The sequence below is a fragment of the Condylura cristata genome, unplaced genomic scaffold (assembly GCF_000260355.1).
Source record: "Condylura cristata isolate star-nosed mole 26May11 unplaced genomic scaffold, ConCri1.0 scaffold00008, whole genome shotgun sequence".
In the NCBI taxonomy this organism is placed as follows: Eukaryota; Metazoa; Chordata; class Mammalia; order Eulipotyphla; family Talpidae; genus Condylura; species Condylura cristata.
In genome coordinates this window covers 36770438-36792669 of record NW_004567109.1, presented here as the reverse complement: position 1 = coordinate 36792669, position 22232 = coordinate 36770438, and the positions used below count along the sequence as shown (strand labels likewise).

At 33.9% G+C, this 22232-nt stretch overlaps 2 protein-coding genes across 4 annotated transcripts in view; one reads left to right on the top strand and one right to left on the bottom strand.

Annotated features, from left to right (window-relative positions):
- EFCAB7 (EF-hand calcium binding domain 7) overlaps positions 1-19088 on the bottom strand; it is a 29031-nt gene extending 9943 nt beyond the window's left edge. The window contains exons 1-10 of one of the 2 annotated variants that reach the window (XM_004679510.2): positions 18862-19088; positions 16661-16848; positions 15918-16129; positions 14932-15018; positions 14181-14376; positions 13621-13742; positions 6547-6688; positions 5265-5374; positions 2395-2552; positions 507-640 (exon numbers count right to left, since the gene is read on the bottom strand). In XM_004679510.2, the coding sequence (XP_004679567.1) occupies positions 507-640; positions 2395-2552; positions 5265-5374; positions 6547-6688; positions 13621-13742; positions 14181-14376; positions 14932-15018; positions 15918-16129; positions 16661-16847 (1348 nt within the window). In that variant the 5' untranslated portion in view covers position 16848; positions 18862-19088. The remainder of the gene's footprint in view (positions 1-506; positions 641-2394; positions 2553-5264; positions 5375-6546; positions 6689-13620; positions 13743-14180; positions 14377-14931; positions 15019-15917; positions 16130-16660; positions 16849-18861) is intronic. The other variant, XM_012722772.1, reaches the window with a different exon arrangement.
- A 201-nt stretch (positions 19089-19289) lies between these two features.
- ITGB3BP (integrin beta 3 binding protein (beta3-endonexin)) overlaps positions 19290-22232 on the top strand; it is a 35427-nt gene continuing 32484 nt past the window's right edge. For both annotated transcript variants that reach the window (XM_004679509.2, XM_012722773.1), the window contains exon 1: positions 19290-19373. In XM_004679509.2, the coding sequence (XP_004679566.1) occupies positions 19369-19373 (5 nt within the window). In that variant the 5' untranslated portion in view covers positions 19290-19368. The remainder of the gene's footprint in view (positions 19374-22232) is intronic.

Here is a 22232-nt window from a genome sequence, read left to right as displayed (position 1 = left end):
TCAGCAAGCATCTGGTGGTCAGTACATATATCAGATGTGCAGCTCAGCTTTCCAGTCCATCTTGAATATGTTGATGCAGATCTCACCCCTGGCACCCATATTTGGATGGAAGATCCTAGTAAGATAGTAGTTCTTGGGTGGGTAGGCAGGAAAACCCACAGAAGGAGTTACATGTGGAACAGGTGCCTCCAACCTATGGAGTCTCCTCAGGGCCCTCAATGGTGACTTGTAGTTTGGTGAGGCTGTCCTCACTGGGAAAGACCATGCTGCCATTACTGGGTTAGCACCATCATCTCCTTGTACATTAACGGATTATATGAGGGACAGATTCTGCCCATTGAAGTTCAGGACAGATGCTAGCCAAGAGTGGGTCTTACTCTTCCAACTCCTCCTTGTCCTATATTCCTACTTTCCCCTCCATGTCCTACCACACTGAGACATTTTACTTCTTCAGAATGGAAGGCTATGAGGTAATTTTTTACATATACATTAGGAAAAGTCCTTACCTCTACAGATAGTCCAAGCATCTTCATCACATTTTTCACCACTTGTTCGCAATTCAAAAAAATTATATTCTTCAAGGCTAAGAAGACCATTTCCATCTAAATCAATTACTTCAAATATATCTGATAAAGTTGACCTAAAATTATAAAAATAGTAATTTTTTCTAGTCTCTAAGGCAACTAGTATGAAGATTTCTATAAGACTAACATTCAAAAGTAAAGCAAGGCATCAAAGTATTCTATATAGTTACTGTGTCTACTACATGACATACATCTCAATAATATCTTTAAAGACTCATTCCCCTAAGCAAAGGAAGTGAAGGAAAAGATAAAACACCTGGGATTACATCAAACTAAACAGCTTCTGTACAGCAAAAGAGACATTAGCCAAAACAAAGAGACACTCTACTGATTGGGAGAAAATTGTTGTACTCCACATTCCAACTGATAAGGGACTAATCCCAAAGATCTACAAAGACTCACAAAAACAAAGTAAACAATCCAGTCAAAAACTGGGCACAAGAGTTAAAAAGACATTTCTCCAAAGAGGAAATGTAAATGACCAAAAGGTATATGAAAAATGTTCAATATCCCTTATAATCAGAGAAATGCAAATCAAAACCACAATGAGATAACACCTTATACCAGTAAGAATGGCACACATAAAAAAAATTATGGTGAGGATGTGGAGAAAAATGAACTCTTCCTGCACTGCTGGTGGGAATGCAAACTGTCCAACCACTATGAAAAGCTGTGTAGAGGTTCCTCAAACTACTAAAAATAGAGCTACCGTATGACACAGCAATGTGAATCCTAGCAACCCACCCAAAGGGCACAAAAACATTAATTCAAAAGGATACCTGCACCCCTATGTTTACCGCAGCACTATTTATAATAGGTAAAATATGAAAACAACCCAAATGCCCAAAAATAGATGACTGGATCAAGAAGATACAGTATATATATACAATCGAATACTATTCAGCAATCAAAAAAGGTAAACTCATGCCATTCACAGCAAAATAAGTGAAGCTAGAAGGGATTATACTCAGTGAAATAAATCAGAAGGTAAAAGAAAAATATTGGATGGCTTCAATTATAGGAAGAATACAGAGGAACTGATGAAGAGATTGGGGAGAAAATAATAACAAAAAAATTAACAGCCAACTATAAATCAGAGACATTCTTCAGGGGAGGAGGAGGGAGAGGGATCAGAACAGGGGAGGGAAGAGCACAGGGTACTATGGTGACAGTGCACAGGTGAACTGGTACACCTGAGAGGAGAGGCAAACATTGTATAAAAATGAACGATGATGTCAAATATATATAAACAAAAAATTACATTAAAAAATAAAGTTAATGTGCTCAAATACACTTTTATTCAGTCTAATATTATATGATATGAATATCTCTGAAGCAATCGCAGAATCTCAACACATAGTAGGAACTCAATGAATAGCAGTTTCCTTCTTTTAGCCTTTTTCCAATGTACTTTATTCTTCTCTACCTGCAGTCAGATTGTATTCTGTCTATACAGCTCACGAGTAAACTACATAAGTGTTTGGATTTCTTATTTTATAGTTATCTAAAGCAACAGTGCATGTTGTAAGATCTATTTCTAAGGTAATGTCTAATGGTAAAGATATTGGTAAATCTGTGGCCCAAACTGACTTGCAAAATGTGTGGAACCCAGAAATAAATATCAATCCCAGACCCAGAGAATCAATACTAGTGAATGGGAGGTCATTTTCAGATGATTAGTGAGTGAGTTGAGTTACTGATTCTTCTAAGGATGGAGGTGGCGTCTGGCCAAAGTAAAGGATGAAAGACAAGCTATAGATATACATCCAGTCTAGATGTTATAATTCTAACCTTAATAAACAAAACTTACCTAAATTCCTTGGTAAGAAATAATTCCCCTGTTTCATCTCTATATACAAGTTGGGCTTCTTCTGTTATTGGTTTTATTTCTTTCCTCAGCCAACAGCCAGTTGTAGAGGGAATTAACCAGTAAATTCCAGGTCCTAGTTCACCACTCCACCCAAATACCTTTTTTCAAAAGGATAAACAACAAATAGACTTATCACTATATATATATAGATAGACTTATCACTATATATATATATATATAGATAGATAGACTTATCACTATATATATATATCACTTATCACTATATATATATATAGTGATAAGTCTATTGTCTTTCAATTTTTCTTCTGAAAGGGGGTGTTTCATGTAAATAATTTTACCTATCTCCAATACTACTATGGTTCTAAAAATTTTTTTTTCAGCTTTTAAAATCTTTTTATTAATTAAATCAAAACAAACCCTAGAACTCTGACTCTGCAGAATTGAGGTTGCCAGAGGGGAAAGTCAGGGCTCTAAAGGTTATTGCTAGTGGAGGATTGCTGATGCCTTGGTGGGCCTGACATATGTGGTAGCATATATATACATATATATCCTTTATATATGTAGATATGTACCTATACCCCTAAGTCAAATAGTCTTATAAATCAAAGTTATTTCAATAAAAATATGACAATTTACAAGAAAAAAAATATTTTTTGTTAAGTTTCTTAGTACAAGACCATTAGATATAGTTCTTTTTAGCGTTTTTAAGGAATGCCTAAAACAGAGTTTACTATTTGTATGAATTAGCCATATTTGTAAGCAACCAGTAATGTGGACAAAAGCATTAGAATTTTGCTATTTACATAATGTAGGCTACAAAACAAGATGGCAGTATCCCAGATAAACCTACCTCCTATAAAATTCTTTTCACCACAGTATATTTATAATGACAGGACATTTGTGTAGAAAAACATTCTATTCTCCTGTTTCATAAAATAAAGCAAAATGGTATCTCTATAGACCTTACAGATCTTTCTGGAGTCCAGTGGTTTCCTGTATAATTAGAGGTCAAATATATCCACCCTAAGAATTTTCTAGTCATGCATAAAAGTTAAGCAAAGAGTTATTTGCTCTTCAGAATAGAATAGTACTAGAGAATTCTGCCTGATATCACCAAAAATTCCTTTCAAAACCCAGGTGTATGAAGGTCATCCTGCGTATTCATATATAAAACAAAGTTGCTCATATGAATTCTGATTTCAGCCCTGAATTCTGTCCTCAAAAGACAGAGGTACCATAATCATCCTCTTCAAAAGACTGATTATGTCCTATGATAAAAGGAGCAATCCAAAAAGGCTGAGGGTCATATTGGAGACTAACAATTGATTAAATTCATTCTCTGGAAACCATAATCTTGGAGAAATGTAGATTGATATACAAGAGTGAAAGATAGTTCTTGGGGCCTCCATATACATGTTATCACATGAACCTCTCTTTTCCCCATATATAACCTGAATTGTTACAGAGACTGACAATGGAAAGTATATCATGGGCACTAAAATCTTATAGAAAAAACTATGAAACTAAACATTCCTTTGTAAATGTTACCTGTTACATGTAATCAGAAACCTATATAGTATAAGGCAAATAGAAACTCATTCAAACTTTATTACAATTTTGCTATGTTTCTCACTAACATTTCCAAAATATTTATTTTTATTTATTTATGCATACAATAACTGGAGTACAGGCCAGAGGTCTGGGAGTGAGTAGTATGAGAGTATTTACCAGACAAGTAGGGAGCAGAACAGGCAGATCGACTCAAATACACTGCTGAGGGGAACAGCAGGAGATATAGGAGAGGTCTGCTGTGCCATGTGGGTTAGCTCCCTGGGAGGGAATCAAACTCATGCCCCAGTGGCTGAATATAGCTTGACAGCGCTGAGATTTTAACTCCTGCACCACCGGGGAATTTCTTACTAACATTTTAACATATGCAATCTCATAAGAAAACAATTTTATTCAAAATAAAATGGAAAAAGCAATTATTTAAGACAATCCTTATCTTGAACTTAACTTTGTAGTCAAAATTAAGAACAATGGTCTAGTCAAAATATTAACTTCTGTCATTTTAATTTGTTACTTGCCTATAACTATCCTTATCAGTTAGGAAGCCTACATAAAGACTTTTATATAACATTCCATTAGGGAAATGTTTATCTGTTGTTGGGCCTAGATAAAGATTAAATATTGATATTACAGTCCTTGAATAGTATTATTCCTATTGGGAAGAGATGATTTTTGTAGTCTTCATAAAATAATTTATGTATCACATTTATATATCTGCCTTACATATTTGGCCTCTGATTAAATATATAATTTTAAAAGATCAGTATACCCCCATGGGCAACATGTAAAATCACTTAAAAAACTTTCTTAATCTATTTTGGAAACCTCTGAGTCAAGCATGAAGATAGTAATCTTGAAGTGATTCTTTTTTAGCCATAGTAGTATAAACAAACATCTGAAGCAACTTTTCCAGTCTTGGTTTCCTTCTTTTTAAAGAAAGGAATCCACTAGCATCAACTATTTTTATGGAATATAACAAAAATGTTCACCTATAAAGAGGAAAGTCAAATATAATGTCATACAATTTACAAGTTCTAAAGCCGAGATAGCTAATCAATGTTCAATTCTTAAATCTCAGCAAACAAGAAAAACTCCCTTATAATTAATAAAGCATACATAGTATGAAATGTGATTAAACATTGCACATACCCTAGTTGGATGGGAAGATACAAAAATTTAAGAAACAAGTGCAGAAAGACTATTATTTTACCCAAACTTGAGTTCACACTACATTTAAACATTCAACTAATATTAAACATTAGAAAAATAGATATATGTACTTCTCTGTTTCGGAGTTCAGTAAAACATATGAGTTGTAGATTTGCTTGACTCTCGTTTTCCTTAAGAACATACAAAGCAGTATCAATAGATAACCAAGGGGATGGTTTTCCTATAAGCAAACAAAAATCCCAACATCTTAAAAATAAGCCATCACTACTTACTCTTTCCAATCTAAAAAAAGCACTTAGTGTTTTTATCCACTTTGGATTTTTTCACGAAGATATACATTTTTATAGGAAAACATCATTGCACTTGCAATAATGTACTTATACACAGTAAACGTACTTATACACAGTAACCTTAATGTTCCTTAATGTTCTCTGTATACACACTTTCTAAAAATGATAACTTTTCTTAAACTTATCAGAGGGCTAAAGTGCAAGGCAATCAAATAAACTGAAATCTGAGAAAAAACAGATCCTTCCAAGGAAAGAAGGGATGAACACACTGGCTTACCTGTGGAAGAACACAGGAAGAAGAAATATCAAACACTATATTTTGAGAATGCTAAAATTTCTGTTTTCAGTTAGGATCTTTCCTCTGAACATCAGACCAGCAATCAACTGCCTATCTGACATTCCCACTTGAATTTCTATATCTAAATATGATCCCTTAAAAAAAAGAAAGAAAGAAAGAAAAAGAAAAAGAAAGTCCATCTATACTTGTCCCTATCTTAGCTACAGATAACTCATTCCTTATAGCTACTGACATTAAAAAATCTTGGAACCATCTTTAAGCTTCTTATTCTCTCATCTGTCATAATCAATTCTCAGAAAATTCTATGGTTCTACCTTTAAAACATAGCTGGAATCTTAATTGCTTATCCCTTCTATACCCTGGTCCAAGACATCATCAGTCCTCTTCTAGAATTCTGCAATAGCATCCTCACTAGACTTTTGTCTTTCTCCTAAATATCCTTCTATTTCCTATATGGCAATGGACTGCTTTTGTTAAATTAAAAGTCAGATATGTCTTGTCTTATTAGACATTCTCTGATGTAGTAGAGTTCAAAGAATATCACTCCTACCCTAACAATAAGTACATGGAGGAACTGTAAGTTTTCATGAATATATCAGACTGTAAGTTTTCTTGAATATATCACAGCTGAGGATACACAGCAACCAAGTACACTGAATAGGGGAAAGACAGACTCTTCCCCCAAAGAAATGAGATGAAAGCACTGGATTATGTGTGGTGGAACATAGGAGGCGATTTCATGCACCCAAAATAAAGAAGCATCTAAATTGATATTTTAAATATGTACAAAAAATGTAAACTTGCCTTCAACTTGACTCAAGTTTAATGGCTTAATTGTTATATAAACCATAGATCTCTGAGATATTTGCATCTTGTAGTGGTGACTAATGATTTCTCCATCATCTTCTAAAAAAAAGCAACCTTTGGATTGTACACATTGCCACTCCTGAAATGAAGGGAAAATATTTTTTCAAACAGTTATAACTGACCATAAAATGTGGTCAGGACAAAAAGTTACATATGCAAAACAGTATCATCCTGATTACTAAAATAGTTCTGGACACCTTGTAGGTGTTCAATAAATACTGTCTAACTGATTGGGGACACTGACATAAATGAAAACTTCATGAACTGTACCTTGAAGGACCAGCAGCTCTTAGACAATAATAAATTAGGAAAAGATAGAATGAATAGAAGAAATAAAATAATAAAATTGAAACAAAATAAAATAAATATGCTGCTGCAATACTTAGGGTGAGGTTAGTGGATCACAGTAAGAATGAAGTTAAGGCCTGCTAAAGCTGTTATGCTGAAATAAAAAAGTAATAGGATTTTGTATTAAAAAGTAAAGTACATTACAACAAAAAGAATTATTTTACATCAAGATAACTGAAAAAACACTAAATACATTTCACAGCTATAGTAAATGAAAATAAAAATCAATGTTGAGAAAGACCCTTATATAAAATTTGTCCTACTATTTCTTGGCCTATCAAGATCCTTTCTCTTAGTCTAAACAATATGTAAGACAAATGTCAAGTTTACTGTAGTGTTATAAAGGTAGGAAAATAGACAGTTCACACAAAAGGAGACAAAAATGATTTAAAAAATATGAAAATGTCCAACTTTACTGGTAATTGAGAAATTTAAATTCATGAAAAGTACAGTAAACTTGGTATTACCAAGTTTATTATTTTCTTACATACTTTAGTTAATTTTTGGTTATCTTTCAACTTACATACATTTTCCATTTTCATATTTTTCCTTAGAAATTTCTTTAAAAAAGAATTTAGGAAATTATCATTCTTGCTGAACTATTACTAAAGTTATCAGTCATTAATCACATGCACTGTCACACCTTTGGAGTATAAAAGATATGTGTACTTTTGATTCTGAGAAATTAATGTATGACCTTAAGTTGTTGGAAATCATCTTCATAGGGTATATTTCCCATGACAGAAACAGCTTATTATGTATTTCAATAATATCCCAGTAAGGCAATGTGGTTGATATAGTCACTTTAATAAATAGAGAAACTGAGGTACCTGGAGGCTATATGGGTTCAGTTTTATAAGGAAATAGTAGGTCTACAGTCTAAAATTTTTTGATTAAAGCTCGCACCATTAGATCTTGTTAAAAAAAATACACTTAGGGTACTCAATATTTTTATAACACACTAATGTTTAAAGTTAGGCTTAAGCCAAAAGTTCAACTATTAAAGAGGAATAAGATAAAGATGAGTAAGAGTATGTACAGATTTTCATTTAGCTTTCCTGTAAATCTCTTGGATGGAAATATATTAAGTACTAACAACAGATGTTGACATTACATCAAAGCCAATTGGCCTTAATACAATCAGCATGCCCTTGGGCAATGATGACTGCTATGAAGAAGAGAGGAAAGAGGAAGATATTTAGATAAGTTGCAGTGTAAGTCAGTTTGAACTAAGATTCTGACATCAAATAGAAAACATTTAAATTATTTTCCTTTAAGATTACACGTGAATAGAAACAAAAAGAAAAATATCAGTTTCATTTAAAGGTAGAATATATTGAAACTGAACAAAGGGTGAGAAAAAAAGGCAAAACTTGCAGACAGAACATTCATCTGAGGCATACAGCAGGAGAGGTAAGGAAAAGGGTCAAAATAGGGGAGGGAAGAGCACAAGGGACTATAGTGACGGTTCACAGTTGCTGTAGTGGTGGGAAAATTATGGGGACTACACCCGGGAGAAATCAAGTACTGCACAAAAATGAACAATGATGTAATAAAGTAAAATTATATTTTTCTTTCAAACATTTTGACAATAGCATTATCAAACAGATTTTTACTTAATACATTTTATAAATATATTTTTATATTTAAGGGATGCTAGTTTAGAATTATATAATATTAAAGGTAGAAGGGATGTAAAAAGCAATACAGTACAGATTTCTCTTTTGACTGGTAAGGTATATCTGAGAAAGTGATATGCTTAAATCACAATTTTTGTTGACTGCAGTTCAGAGCTGGAATCTAGTTCTCTTTGCTTGTCTCTAAACTACCAGGAATATTAAAAACTCTGTTCTTGGTTGGTGGTTACTACAACAGAAGGTGAAAATAGGTTGGGGAGCTGTTAGCTATGTGGTTGTGAATAAAAATTAGACTTTGGTAATGAATTGATATAGTATATATAGATAATGAAGTATATCATTATACACCTGAAATTAAAATAATATTATAAACCAATATAACTTCAACTGAAACAATTTGTTTTCATATTTAAATATCTGCAATGATTTTAAAAAGTTGATGTTTAAAGAAAATTATTTAAACATTATTACAATAAAGTTTGACAAAGCATCATTTGGAATTATCTATATAGTTAAGTGTTTGAATAAACACTTAATAAAAATGTAGGTGTTAGTAGCTGGAAATGTCTTAGATTTGTGTTTTAATATGGATTTAGTAGACTTCATCCAGTTTAAAACAAAATTTAAAAGAAACTGTAAAAATTAATGCATTTTTGTCTGACATACTGGTAGTTAAAGATTATAAAAAGTATAAACTTAAAAGCAAAAGTTAAAATAAATGATTCTCACAGGTAATTAAAAAAAGTTGTGGTATTTGGATAACAAATTGTCTCAGTGATTTGGTACTATTGAGGGTGGTACCATGAACTGACAAGAGACACCTTTGTAAAATTTAGCTGGAGAACAAGTTAAACATTTTTGAGTTTTTTCCCAAGTTCCCTATTTAGAAAAGGTAAAAGAGAAGAGGTAAAAGGTAGAAGAGAACTTGTAAGTTTCTTTGGAAAGACAGCCACTTGCATACCAATACATGATATGTGGCTAATAAGATGGCAAGTGAGATGAATACCACATTATTTATATCAACCAAATCTCAATGTAATAATCAGATTATTTTGAATACTAAGTAACTACTAAAAAATGCAACTCAACTATTAAAAGGAAGCTTTCAAATATTTAAGAACTGCCACAATTATTAAATATACAATGCTATTCAATCTAAGATTCTCTTTAAAAGAAATTGATTTTCAATCACACAAAGCTTTTTCACTAGGACCTAGACTAAAATGCTATGAATTAAAAAAAAAAAAAAAAGCTTATTCAAATAAATCAATTTGAAAGTACTATAGATTAAGTTGACAGATTGAATAATATTATCAAAATGGCAGAAGGCTGAATTTCAAAAAAAGAATTTAGAATGATAGCACAAGAAATTCCAAGAATAATATAATTTTTTGACAATATAGAGTGGAAATAAAATACTAGCTTGTAATTCTTAAACAGGGCATAAGGTGGTGCTATACTCTACCAATTCACATAAATTCTTATAAATTCTATAACTGTTAATTCACTTGTCATATACAAATTTCATTTATTTTCATTCACAATGTATAAAGAAATGCTGAAAAGCACAAATTAAAAATGAAAATTCTAGTTACCAAAACAAATACATTAGTAGCTTCTATTTTTCTTGGAACACATGAACATGTTTTAACATGCAAATTCTGTATTATCATTAAAGTTTTAGATGAGGCAGAATTATAAACAGTATATTAACCAGAGACTTAGAATTTATCGTCATCATTGTTGCTTTTTATCAATATACCCTATATCATATACCTATTAGAATGCTAGTTGCTTTTAGTTCCTTAACTTTCGTTATTAAAGAAATTTCAACAGAAGAAACGTAAAAGCAAAAGACCAAACAGATGATTTACAATGGGGAAACTTCTGAAATGGATTGCCACTGAATCCATTTAAGTTGAACTGATCAAATTTTTGAAAATGTGAGAAATATTTGTAGTAGAAGTATTGTTTAAAAACTTTACAAAATTAACTATTCCCAAGTTTAAATTGTTTGCATTGTTATATATATAAAACATCTATATATCATACAAAATATTCACCTACAACATATACATATGTTGTACTACACATGTGTAGGCATATTATACTACTTAAGAGTGTGGATATAGGAAATATTACCTATCTGGAATACACAACTCATAGCTTGGGACTTCTCTAATTCTAATCATCACTGTGAAGAAAGTTGAGGTTGCTCCTCCCTCATTCATTACAAAATTTAAGCAAGAAGAAAAGTCCCTTCTTAAGTGATGAAATTGAGGTACCCAATCTTGATTAAAAAAGAAAACAATACCACAAAACTAAACAATAGTAATAAAACAACTATAAGCCAGAGACACTCTGCAGGGGAGGGGAAGGGACAGGGATCAAAACAAGGATGGGAAGAGCACAAGACACTATACTGGAGCACGGGTGACCTGATTGTGGAAATTCTATGGAGACTATACCTGATGTAAAATGTAAACTGTATACAAATAAATTAAGTATAATTTAAAAAATCCTTATAATAAAAAACATACTCTCACCAATAAAAAATTTTTTTAAGTGTTTGAAGAAAATTAATAATTCTTTTACTAATTTATTCTACTAATCTCAAGTAAAACTAACTATATAACAATATTTATAGGGCCCTCCCTGGTGGCACAGCGAGTTAAAGCACAGCACTAAGAAGCTAAAGCCACTTCCTCATGAGTTTGATTCCCGCCTGCCTCGGAGGGGGGCGAGTCAGACCTCTCCTGACCCGCCCCCTGCTCCCCTCAGCAGTGTACTTCATCTATCTGCCTGTTCTGCTCCCTTCTCTGTCTCTGGTGAATCCTCATACCCTCTACATCTCTGGTCTGTACCCTGGTTCCATATGAATAAATAAATAAAAATCTTTAAAAAAAAAACACACAATATTTATAACCCAGTACTTCTTAGAGAAATATATAAAACTTACAAATAAAAACTTCAAGATAAAATACAAAAAATAATTGAATGACAAAGAGTCATTTTAGTTCATCAAAGAAATATCAGATTGTAACAGTGAAATATCAGAATCAGGGTCAGAAGTAGGATATAAAGTCAGTTAAGTGATACAGGGTTAGGAATTATTTCCAAATACATTATATTTTATATGAAGGTGACAGAATTTAAAAGTTGACAGTATGTCATTTTCTTTTAATTATTACATTCTCTTTTAAAAAAAAGATTTATTTATTTATTTATACAGAACTGGGGTACAGGCCAGAGATATAGGGGTGATGAGAGGACTCACCAGACACCAGAGACAGATTGGGGAGCAGAATGTGCAGACCAACCAAATATCCTGCTGAGGGAAGCAACGATCAGGTCAGGAGAGATTTGCTATGTCATGTGGGTCACCTCCCTGGCTAGGGATTGAACTCATACTGAAGTGGCTGCAGCTAGCTTCATAATGCTGTACTTTAACCCGTTGCACCACCAGGGAGGACCCTAATTATTAAATTCTTGAAGTATTTTTTTACCTTATTCCCAAATGTCATCACTATCATTTCCTATTCTGCAGGTCCTAGATGCCAAACTTTAGTCTTTTGTTATGTAATTACCATGGTCTACAGACCAATTTTGGCAGTCTATTAAGTGACTAATGCATTTCAAAGCACACTAAATATAATTTCCCCCAATATATTGATAAGGAAACTGAGACTAAAGAGGGCTATTGGCTACAAAGGTCATACAGTAAGCAAGTGACAAAGCTAGGGTTCAATTACAGGTCTTAATTGACAACTAGAACAGTGCTTAGCAGGAAAGTCACTCGATATTGTTGGGAAAAAATGTATGAATAAATGAAACAGAATGCCATATACTACCTTGGTATATTACTAATATCCAAGTGAAAAAAAATTAATTCAAGGTCTATATTTTACACTAAGCAAACTGTTGGCATACATTACCTGTTTAGTAAATATTTGTTGAGTAGAATGAAATTGAATCATATTGGTTTGGGTTCAATTAACAAATGAATGACACAAAAGAAGTCTTATTATGGCTTTAATATAATTCATAGCAATGTTTAATTATATCTTTCTTTATGCTGACTAAAGTTATGTCTACTAGCACTTTTGAATCAGGTAAGCCAGTTAAGTAAGTTAGTTTGATGAGCATTTAATTTAGTTGCAAAATACAAAAAGGTTCCATTGGTGGAAAATAATATCATTGGACACTAAATATTTTGTGTGAACATGTTGGACATGCACACCAAATTGCTTAGGGTGTATAGATTCCTAAACAGTCTGAACAAAATTCCTTGGAGATAATGTGTTAAAATTTTAATATAGAACAAATGTCACTGTCTAGCAATTTAAAGATATAAGGGACTTCAGAGTTCAATAACAAATACAGAGTTGTTATTTGAAACAAAAATGTAGCTCTTGAGAACAATCAGTTCAGTTTTCTAACAGCAGTTATAGTATGTGGTCATAACCATTTTTCCCCCTTTTACAGAGGTCTCTAGGTACACATTTTTAATGTATCCTAGCAGTTTCCAGTTAATGTTTTATATTTCTGTAGCCATTATTTTCTGTTGAAAGAAAACTAGTAAAGGTTGAGTCTAGAAAGGGAAAACAAAGGAAGAAGATCAATATTAACACTCTACAAATATTGACTTAGCAAAGTGACTTTCTTGTCTTTCTCTCAAAGGAATTGATATTGAATGAATGACTTACTTATAAGATGCACCTATGGCAAGTATTTGTTAAACAAAACAAAAAAATTGTTTAGTAAAGTCCATAATTAGAAAATCTACTCATCAAGTTCAAAAACTTGAGGAGTCATTTTCAAAATGAAGGCCTTTTAGTAATATTCTAATTTACCATTGTTACCTTAACAGTGTTAGAGAACTAGCTGGCTGATAGGTATATGCAGTGATCCACAGAAAAACATCAATTGCTGCACAAATTTTACTGGTTCTCAGTAGACACTGAACAGTTAATAAACTTAAAATGTTTTTCATAAAAATCATATATGATCATTTAAAATACTATACCTTTATTGGGTTTGGCTCAGTTAATTTTGGATTTCTGTTGTCATTTGCACCCATGGTAATTGTGAAGGAAATGGATGTTTTGAACTTCCTAGTTGCTGCCAGTAAAGAACTCCTCGTGTCACCTGCAGAAGTCATAGTCATTGGTCTCACATCATACAAAGTTGTCACAGAAACTTTGTTTATAAGTAAAGTGTAGTGTAAAGGGGCTGTGTATTAATTTTGTTCTCTTTGTTCTTCCTATTGAAATAAAGTCAGAGATTTTATAGTAATCAAGCTTTAACAGCCCCTAATTTATGGACTACTAATAAGATTCCTTATTGCAATACGTCACCTTTTAGGCAGAAATTTTACTTTTAATAAAATATAATGAGCATAGCCAAGTCAAGTTCCATAATAAAATTTTACTTCAAGAGACTTTTATAATTTAAAGAGACTGGAAGCTGTAGCTAACAAAAGTTAGAGTCTCATTTGTTTTATCACAATAAGCTAAGATAGAAGGAAAAAATTATTTGCATATGACTATTCTGGATCAAGAAATTGTTATTGTCAAAAGTAAATACCTTTATTTGGAAATGCTTCCTGATCAGATTTTCTTATGATTCTAGGTGATGGTTTTGATACTGGTGATGAGTCCTTTTCAGGGAATCCTTCAATGTGGCTTCCAAACTGTTGACGCTTCAGTTTACTATCAACCTCCAGCTTTTCTAAAGTAGTTTTGAGACATTGCTCATTGGTTGTCATATATAATTTACAAAACTACAGGAAATAAAAAAGTAGTCCAGTGGGTAAAACACTCAGTCACACACTTGGGAGAAGGCAAATGCACATTAGTAGGCAAGGGGTAGACTGATAGATGGAATATATTTCCTATTGAACTAGGTTACTCATTTTATTTTCTTGAATCAGATTGACCACCCTCAAGTGACCTAGTGAAATGCAGCCATGATTCACAGAAGAGGTCATACTCTGAGTAAAATAAAATGCTACACAAAGAGAAGTGATTTATTATTATTTTTTACAAGACTGTGTAGACTTACGTTTGTTCTAAATAATTTTTATGATCCTTCTACCCTAGAAAAGGCCCATTTCCAAGGAGAGTCTCTAAGCTTGTGTGCGTGTGCTAAACACGCCCATGTTTTAACTTGGTTTTGCTATTCTTAATGTAGCTATTAGATTACAATTATGGGGCTGGAGAAATTAAATCCCTAAAACAATTAGTTTATATGTTGCCAGTATTAAAAAGATATGCCCCCTTTAAAATATATTTACCCTACACAGTAAGCAAACTTACACCAATACAAGCTTATGTACCTTGATATAATCAAATTTGCCATCAGCATTCACATCAGCCAAATTTATTATGGCATTCACTTCTTCTCGAGTCATCTTCTCACCTCTCTGAAAAAAAAAAAGATTTATTTTAAGCAACATGACTGTTATACTTTGCCATTTATGGGGATAGTGGAAGTTCATTATAATCCTTTCTACAAGTAAGTCTGAATATATGGTTTCTTCATAAATCTCAGAATGGGTATATCACAAACAAGAATGAAACTGTAATATAAAATAAAATTTCACAATTTTATTAAATTTTATAAAGGTGTGCTGAACTTCAGTTTATTAAATTTCAACAACTGTATATTGGAAATCTAGTAATAACTACTATTGAATTTAGAGTAATGATATATTCTTACAATGTACTGAGAAACAAAATGAATTCCTAATCTCATTTCTGCATTGTTTCTTTCATCACATAAGAACCGATCATTGATTTACAAAGGGTCTAGACAGGAAATAATTGCAAAGGAGCATAGGGGGATTACAATATGGGCTCAATTTCATACTTTATTTTTTATTTTACAAAGCATCTTTCATCTAGAAGGATTGTTGTACACAAAACATATCTGATCCATTTCACCTAATAATGAAATACTTATTTTTTTTTAAAAGATTTATTTATTTATGCATACAGAACTGGAATACAGGACAGAGGTGCAGGGGTGGTGAGAGGCCTCACCAGAGACAGAGTGAGGAGCAGAACAGGCAGATTGATGAAGTACACTGCTGAGGGGAGCAGCGGGCGGGTCAGGAGAGGTCTGCCACACCATATGGATCACCTCCAGGAAGGGGATTGAACTCATGTTGAAGTGGCTTCAGCTTCTCAGTGCTATGCTTTACTCCGCTGTGCCACCAGAAAGGGCCTGAAATACTTATTTTTAATATGGGCTTTGGTTGATAATGTTAGATCCCTAGCTGATTTGCAAAATAAGCATATTACAAAATTGTTTCAGTCTTACCTTTGTTAGAAGTTTATAAAGATCTGGGTGTAAAATAGAACCATCATCATTTACATCTAATTGCTTAAATGATTTTAGCAGTTCTGCTTTTGAAGTAGGTTTTTCCTTTCTTAAGATTATACAAAAATCATCAAAATTCAGTTTGGTAGTTTGAGGAGTCCAATATTTATTAATTGTCTTTTGGGATGGATTTCTTCCTGCATGCTGAAGTGCTGCCCGATAAAAACAAGTATTACTTTTTACAGTAATATTTGGAATTGGTATTTAATTGTGTTTTTTCTTTAAATTGCTATATAATATTAAAAAGCAAATGAACATACATATATACCAACATATTACCTTTGGAGTTTATAATCTAGTGATATCAATGTGTGTTTTACTTTCACAAATACACACACACACACATATAAGATTCTTGATTTATTTATTGCCAGATACTAAAAGTGTTTCAATTCTATTATTATAAATCTTCAGGTATTAAAATAGGAATTATATATATAAGCAAGTAATTGATAGAAGCCTTAAAATACTTTTCTAGTTTGCATAATTTTTGAGTATTTTACACTGCTAGTATATTTAATTTATATTTACATGAAATAGTACAATAGCTTAATGTAGGTCAATTGCACAAGGCTACTCAGAAATTGGGATGATTCAGCAAAGTAATTCTAATTCCAAATTTTCTGATCTATTAACTTTCAATCAATAAGGCAAAATAGTTAAAATTAGAATAAAAAATTTACCTAAGTAAAGTTGATCTTTAGAAACAATGTTTTCTAAACTGCTTTTGAAAACAGTTAAGTAGGCAGCTCTACAATTCATATAAAATATCTCCTCTTCTGTTAGTGGGAATTTCTTTGTTCGAGTACTCTCTGAAAGTGTTGATTTCTGATTGGAGAAAGCTGTATCACTTCCGGGACTGATGGCCATTCTGTAAGAAAATAATTTTAAAATTTGTTTTAGCTGATGCTGAAATAAGAGGAAATTTCAGAACATTAAAGTTTTTTTTTGTGAAAAAATGATGAACATCATATTATACGTACAGATTGTATTACTATATGTTAGCAATAATTCATCCTTGGCACTTCATTTATTTATATTGTAAATTTTGTATATAATATATGACATATATAAATATATGAGTAAGTAAATATATATGAGCAAGTCAGGTAGGGAAGAAGGGAGAGAGAGGAAGGTCAGGAAGGAAAGGGAAGGAAGGGAAAGGGGGAGAGAAAGACAGAAAGAGAAACAGAGAGAGAGAGAGAGAGCACCAAAGGACAAAGCCAAAACAAAAAAACAACACTAACTACAACCGAACAATCATGGAGCAAAGGCACTCACGCTTCTATTTTCTCAAAATAAGAAAACAGTTGAGAGTCTTCACAAGGTTGTCATGAGAATTAGATAAATTAATACAAGTGAAGCATATAGAAGAGTGCCTGGCACATAATATGTGATAAGTAAACTGCAGAGTGAAAGTTCACAGCAATGAGTATTGATACACCATGTTTGGCAGCTGGCATCCATCCTCTACAGCAGTATCAACCAGGTAATTTCACTAATATCTCAATGATGTAGTCACACATTTTAAATGACTGGATTTTAAAATCCCATTTATAGTATTATGATGAGATTTTACTGTGTTCCATTACCAATAATAATATTTTGGATTTATATAGCACCTCTGCTCATAAGAGCATAAAGAACTATCACACAATTTGATTTATCCCCACTACAGTGATCAGATATTTTTTTGTCCGTTTTACAGATAAGGATATTGAGGGACAGAGATGTCACCCAGCTAATAGTAAGTAGCAAAAGGCAGTAAATTTCAATGACAGTTTCTTCTTTATTAATGTGAATAAAAGCTTCTCATACTACAGTTAATACACAGCACTAAATTGTGCTGGTGCTCTAACAGCTTCCAACATTATTTTACTCAGCTTTGACTTCTAAGAATACATTCCAACCTAATAAATTGAATATTTCAAGTTCAACAATAAGACGACACAGGTAGGGTCCCCTTCAGGACTCATTGGATTCTTACTCAGGAGGCCTAAATCACTTGCACCTTCTTGAATTATATAGGTCTTTTACACTTGGGAAAGAAAGATAATAATCGCTTATCATGGATGAATTACCCTATTTATAATACACACACCGCCTGCCTGACACTTTCATATTACACCAGATTTAGAAGGACCCCATAGGGATGTGGAGTCACAGTCTGGTTACTGCAAATTGGTATCACTATAATTAAGCATCAGAGTTTCAAACACATATACGTGCACGCATCTCCTCATAAATGTGAAAACTGTTCCAATAAGAAAAGGAGAATAAAGTTCATTTTGCAGCAAGTAATTTTAAAATGTGTGTGGTGGGTTTTGTTTGTGTGTGTGTGTGTTTTTTTTTTTTTTTTTTTTAAGGATCATCCTCCTATACTCTTTCCAAAGAAGTGACTCTCTCACGTGGAAATCCCACTGAAGAAATGCTCCAGAACTCTATTCTTTCCCTTTCTATGACGAGGCTAAACGGAAGCTTAAATAAATATATAACTGCACCCCTCAGGCTTACAAACTTCCTTCATTTAAAACTCTAGCCCGAGACCAACACAGGGGCCTAGAGAGAACACTGCAGCAAACGGATCCATAAATAACCAGCTACACAATAGCAAGAAAAATAAACTGTTAACAAGCGCCAAAGGTTTCTTAAGGGGCGACGAAACAGAGACAGCCAGTCAGTTTCATCCCAGGGAAATACATGCACAGCTGATGTTGGACAACCTCTCTGTACTTCTGTATTCTGCTGGGCTTAAAGCTGCATTTATAGGTACAATTTAGGAACATCCAAAGACAATGTTAGTATGAAAAAGCAGGCAGGAGAAGAGAAAGTCGAAATGAAGGATCTAGAAGCAAAGGGCCCGAGACAGCAGGCTGCTTGCTACCTAATTTTAGTTCACCTACGAGGAAGCGGAGCCAATTCTCTGTGCAGATTCCGCGATCCTCTCAACGCCGCCGGACAGACTTCGGCCTATCTTCAATTACCATGGCAACTGCGCCTCCGCGCCACCGGAAATTAGATACGGAGCATTTCCCACACAGTCCGGCTAGGAATCGAGAGATCGTCCACCCAGAGCAAACAGAGATGGGTCTATTGCTCCTCAACGAAGGGCGGTTTTAGACTCGAATCGTTGAGAGATGGGCCCTGGTTGCACTGGCAGGACTGGAAGGAGCCCTCGAGGTGCCCGCCGGTCCTTGGTCCCCCGCATACACTCGGATCGCTAGTAGCTGAAGCGTGTTTCCGGCGGGTCTCGATGAATGTGACACAGTGTTGAACTCCAGCCCTCCCGCGCTTTTCAGGCTTCAGCGTTTCGCTGCAAGTTTTTCTGATTTCGGAGGAGATTTCTTAGTGGGTCTTAACCGACGGCGGCGGTGCTTTGCTGAAAGTCGAAATGCCGTAGGTATCTCTTTCCCACGTATTGCTGTTGGCTAGACTCTGTGAACACGAAGAGATTACATATGACCCGATAGCGATTTTCGTTTTCCTGCATTTCTGAATGTGTCCTCCGCCAGCAGCTGACAGTTTCTATTGCTTGTACCCTCAACCCACTCGTGCTCCTCTAACAGCCGCACTCCTCCGGGAGTCCATGCCCACTTTAATTCTGGTTCTCCCAGGCTTTTGACAGATTTGCTTTCATAGGTTGTGGGCTATGTATTAGCGATGTATTTATTGCTGGACATAATTTCAAAACATGGCTAATTTTACCGAGGATGAGACAGAGTAGATTGAAACATGCCGTATACCTGGGCAAAGTTCTTTTGTGTCCACATTAATGTAGTCAGTTCACCGCAAACATAGAAGAACTCATGGACTAATTTTCAAGAGACCTGAATTCCAGCTCAAACAACGAAATGGACAATTAAGGAAAGAACTGTCCAACATTGGACAAATCTTATTTAAAGCTGTGGGCTTTAAACTTAATTTTTGCTGCCTTATTTAAAAAAAAGTCAGCTCAGTAAGGAAGTTGATGAGAGGGGAGGAAGTAGTATCTAATACTTGAAAATTTCTGGCTTCCCCTCTTTCCTGGCTGGCTTGGGTACCCCATTTTGTATAAGTAAGTCTACACTAACATTCCTGTATTATTTTCAGGTTTGAGCAAAATACAGAGTAACATAGTGGAAGAAATAATTGTATCAAGTAGAAAGTGTCATAAAAATGGAAAGATATACAAGAACAATAACCAACTTTTGTTAAATCTTTATTATTTGGATACTGTGCTCTCTGAAGGTAGAGTAGTGTTTAAGTGATGTTGATGACTTGTGAGTATGCACTTGAGATACTAAATGGAATTGTTATCTATCTTGTTTCTAATTTGTTTGAACTTTAAGACTGAAAAAAAATGTGGGCATGAATACATTTGGAAATACACATGGCCTAAGTGACGCTCACATAAATAGAAAACTAAATGTTTAATGACAACAGAATGAATGGGTGAATCTTCAAACCATAGTGAGTGACTGAACCAGTTTCTGAAAGACTGAATATTATATAACTTTCTAAAGTTTAAGAAGAAGCAGAAACAGATTATTACATAGGAGTAAGTATGTATGTATGTGATAAGGTTATTTTAAAAATGATAACTGGGCCCTCCTTGGTTGTGCAGCGGGTTGAAGCACAGCACTCAGAAGCTAAAACCATTTCAGCATGAATTCGATCCCTGCCGGGGAGGTGATCCACATGGCGCCATAGACCTCTCCAGACCTGACCACTGCTCCCTTCAACAGTGTACTTCTTCAGTCGGCCTGTTCTGCTCCCCACTCTGCCTCTGGTGAATCCTCTCACCACCCCAGCACCTCTGGCCTGTACCCCAGTTCTGTATGCATAAATAAATAAATCTTTTTTTAAAATGATAAGTACAGGGCCCTCCATGGTGGCGCAAAGGGCTAGGACGCAGCACTGCAATCTGGCGGCATCCGTTTCAGTGAGGGTTTGATCCTCAGCCCGGGAGAATCCACATGGCGCAGCAGATCTCTCCTGACCCGCCCGCTGCTCCCCTCAGCAGTGTACTTTGTCAATCTGCCTGTTCTGCTCCCCACTCTGCCTCTGGTGAAGCTTCTCACCACCCCTGCACCTCTGGCTGTACCCCAGTTCTGTATGAATAAATAAATAAATCTTAAAAAAAATGATAAGTACAAAATTCAGTTTACTGGCCCCCATGTAGGGAGAGCAGAGAGAATAGAGAAGTAGATAGGTATACGTACCCTGTTGGTAATAACCTAGTTCTTAAACTTTGTAAGAGGCTTATGGGTTTTTTTATTTTTGTATTATACTTCTCATAACTTGCTCATCTTACATGTACCCTTTAGTGTGCATCAATACTACTTAAAACATTTTAAAAGGATTTAGAGATTACCTATCTTGAATTAAATGTTCAGTTTCTCTACAGTCTCTTTAGAGGGTCATATAAGGCAGACACTGTCTTGGAATGAAGTGTGACTTCTGGTTTAATTAAGTTACTGTTCTGCGTGTTAAACTTGCTCTTCTATGTATGTTACAAAATTAGTGGCATCATTTTTCTTTCTAAATTGAAGGTTTATTTATTTATTTTTAGACTTGAAGACTTTAAAGCAAGACAAACATTGATTAGAATCTTGGTTCTGCTACTTTAGCAGTTGTATGACTCTTAAATTGTTAATGTTTTCAGTAAAATAGTTACTTAATAAATATTTGGTTAAGTTGCTGCTCTGAGAATATCTCTTCATAGTTACACAAATTTCACATCATATCTGTATTTGCATAAACTAAAGTCCAACATACCCTTATAATAGCTTCTTTATAAAGCTTCCTAGCTAGCACCACTTGATTTAGTCTTTCCACTTAGTGTATTCTCATTCCAATTTAGTCGAAGACAAACCTCTGAGAGATAGTATTTTTTTCCTGTTCCAAGCTTATATACTGAAGTAAGGTTGGAACAGCATTATTGTTAAGGAAAACTATTTGTAATAATATTCCTGAGGATATATTCATAAATATCTAAGAGTTTTCTGAGAGAACATTGAAATATTCTTTCTTTTCCTTGATAAAGAAAAGCATATAAGCTGGTGTGGGTGCCCATTTAGAAAATAAATAGATTTATTTTAAAATTGTGGTAAAATACACATAACAAAAGTTTGTTTCAACCATTTCAAAGTGTACAGTTCTGTGACATGAAGTACACCCATATTGTTGTGCAACTGTCACCATTATGCATGATCTTTTACATCTTGCAAAGCTGAAGCTTTAAACCCACCAAGTTATAACCCTAAGCAAACACCA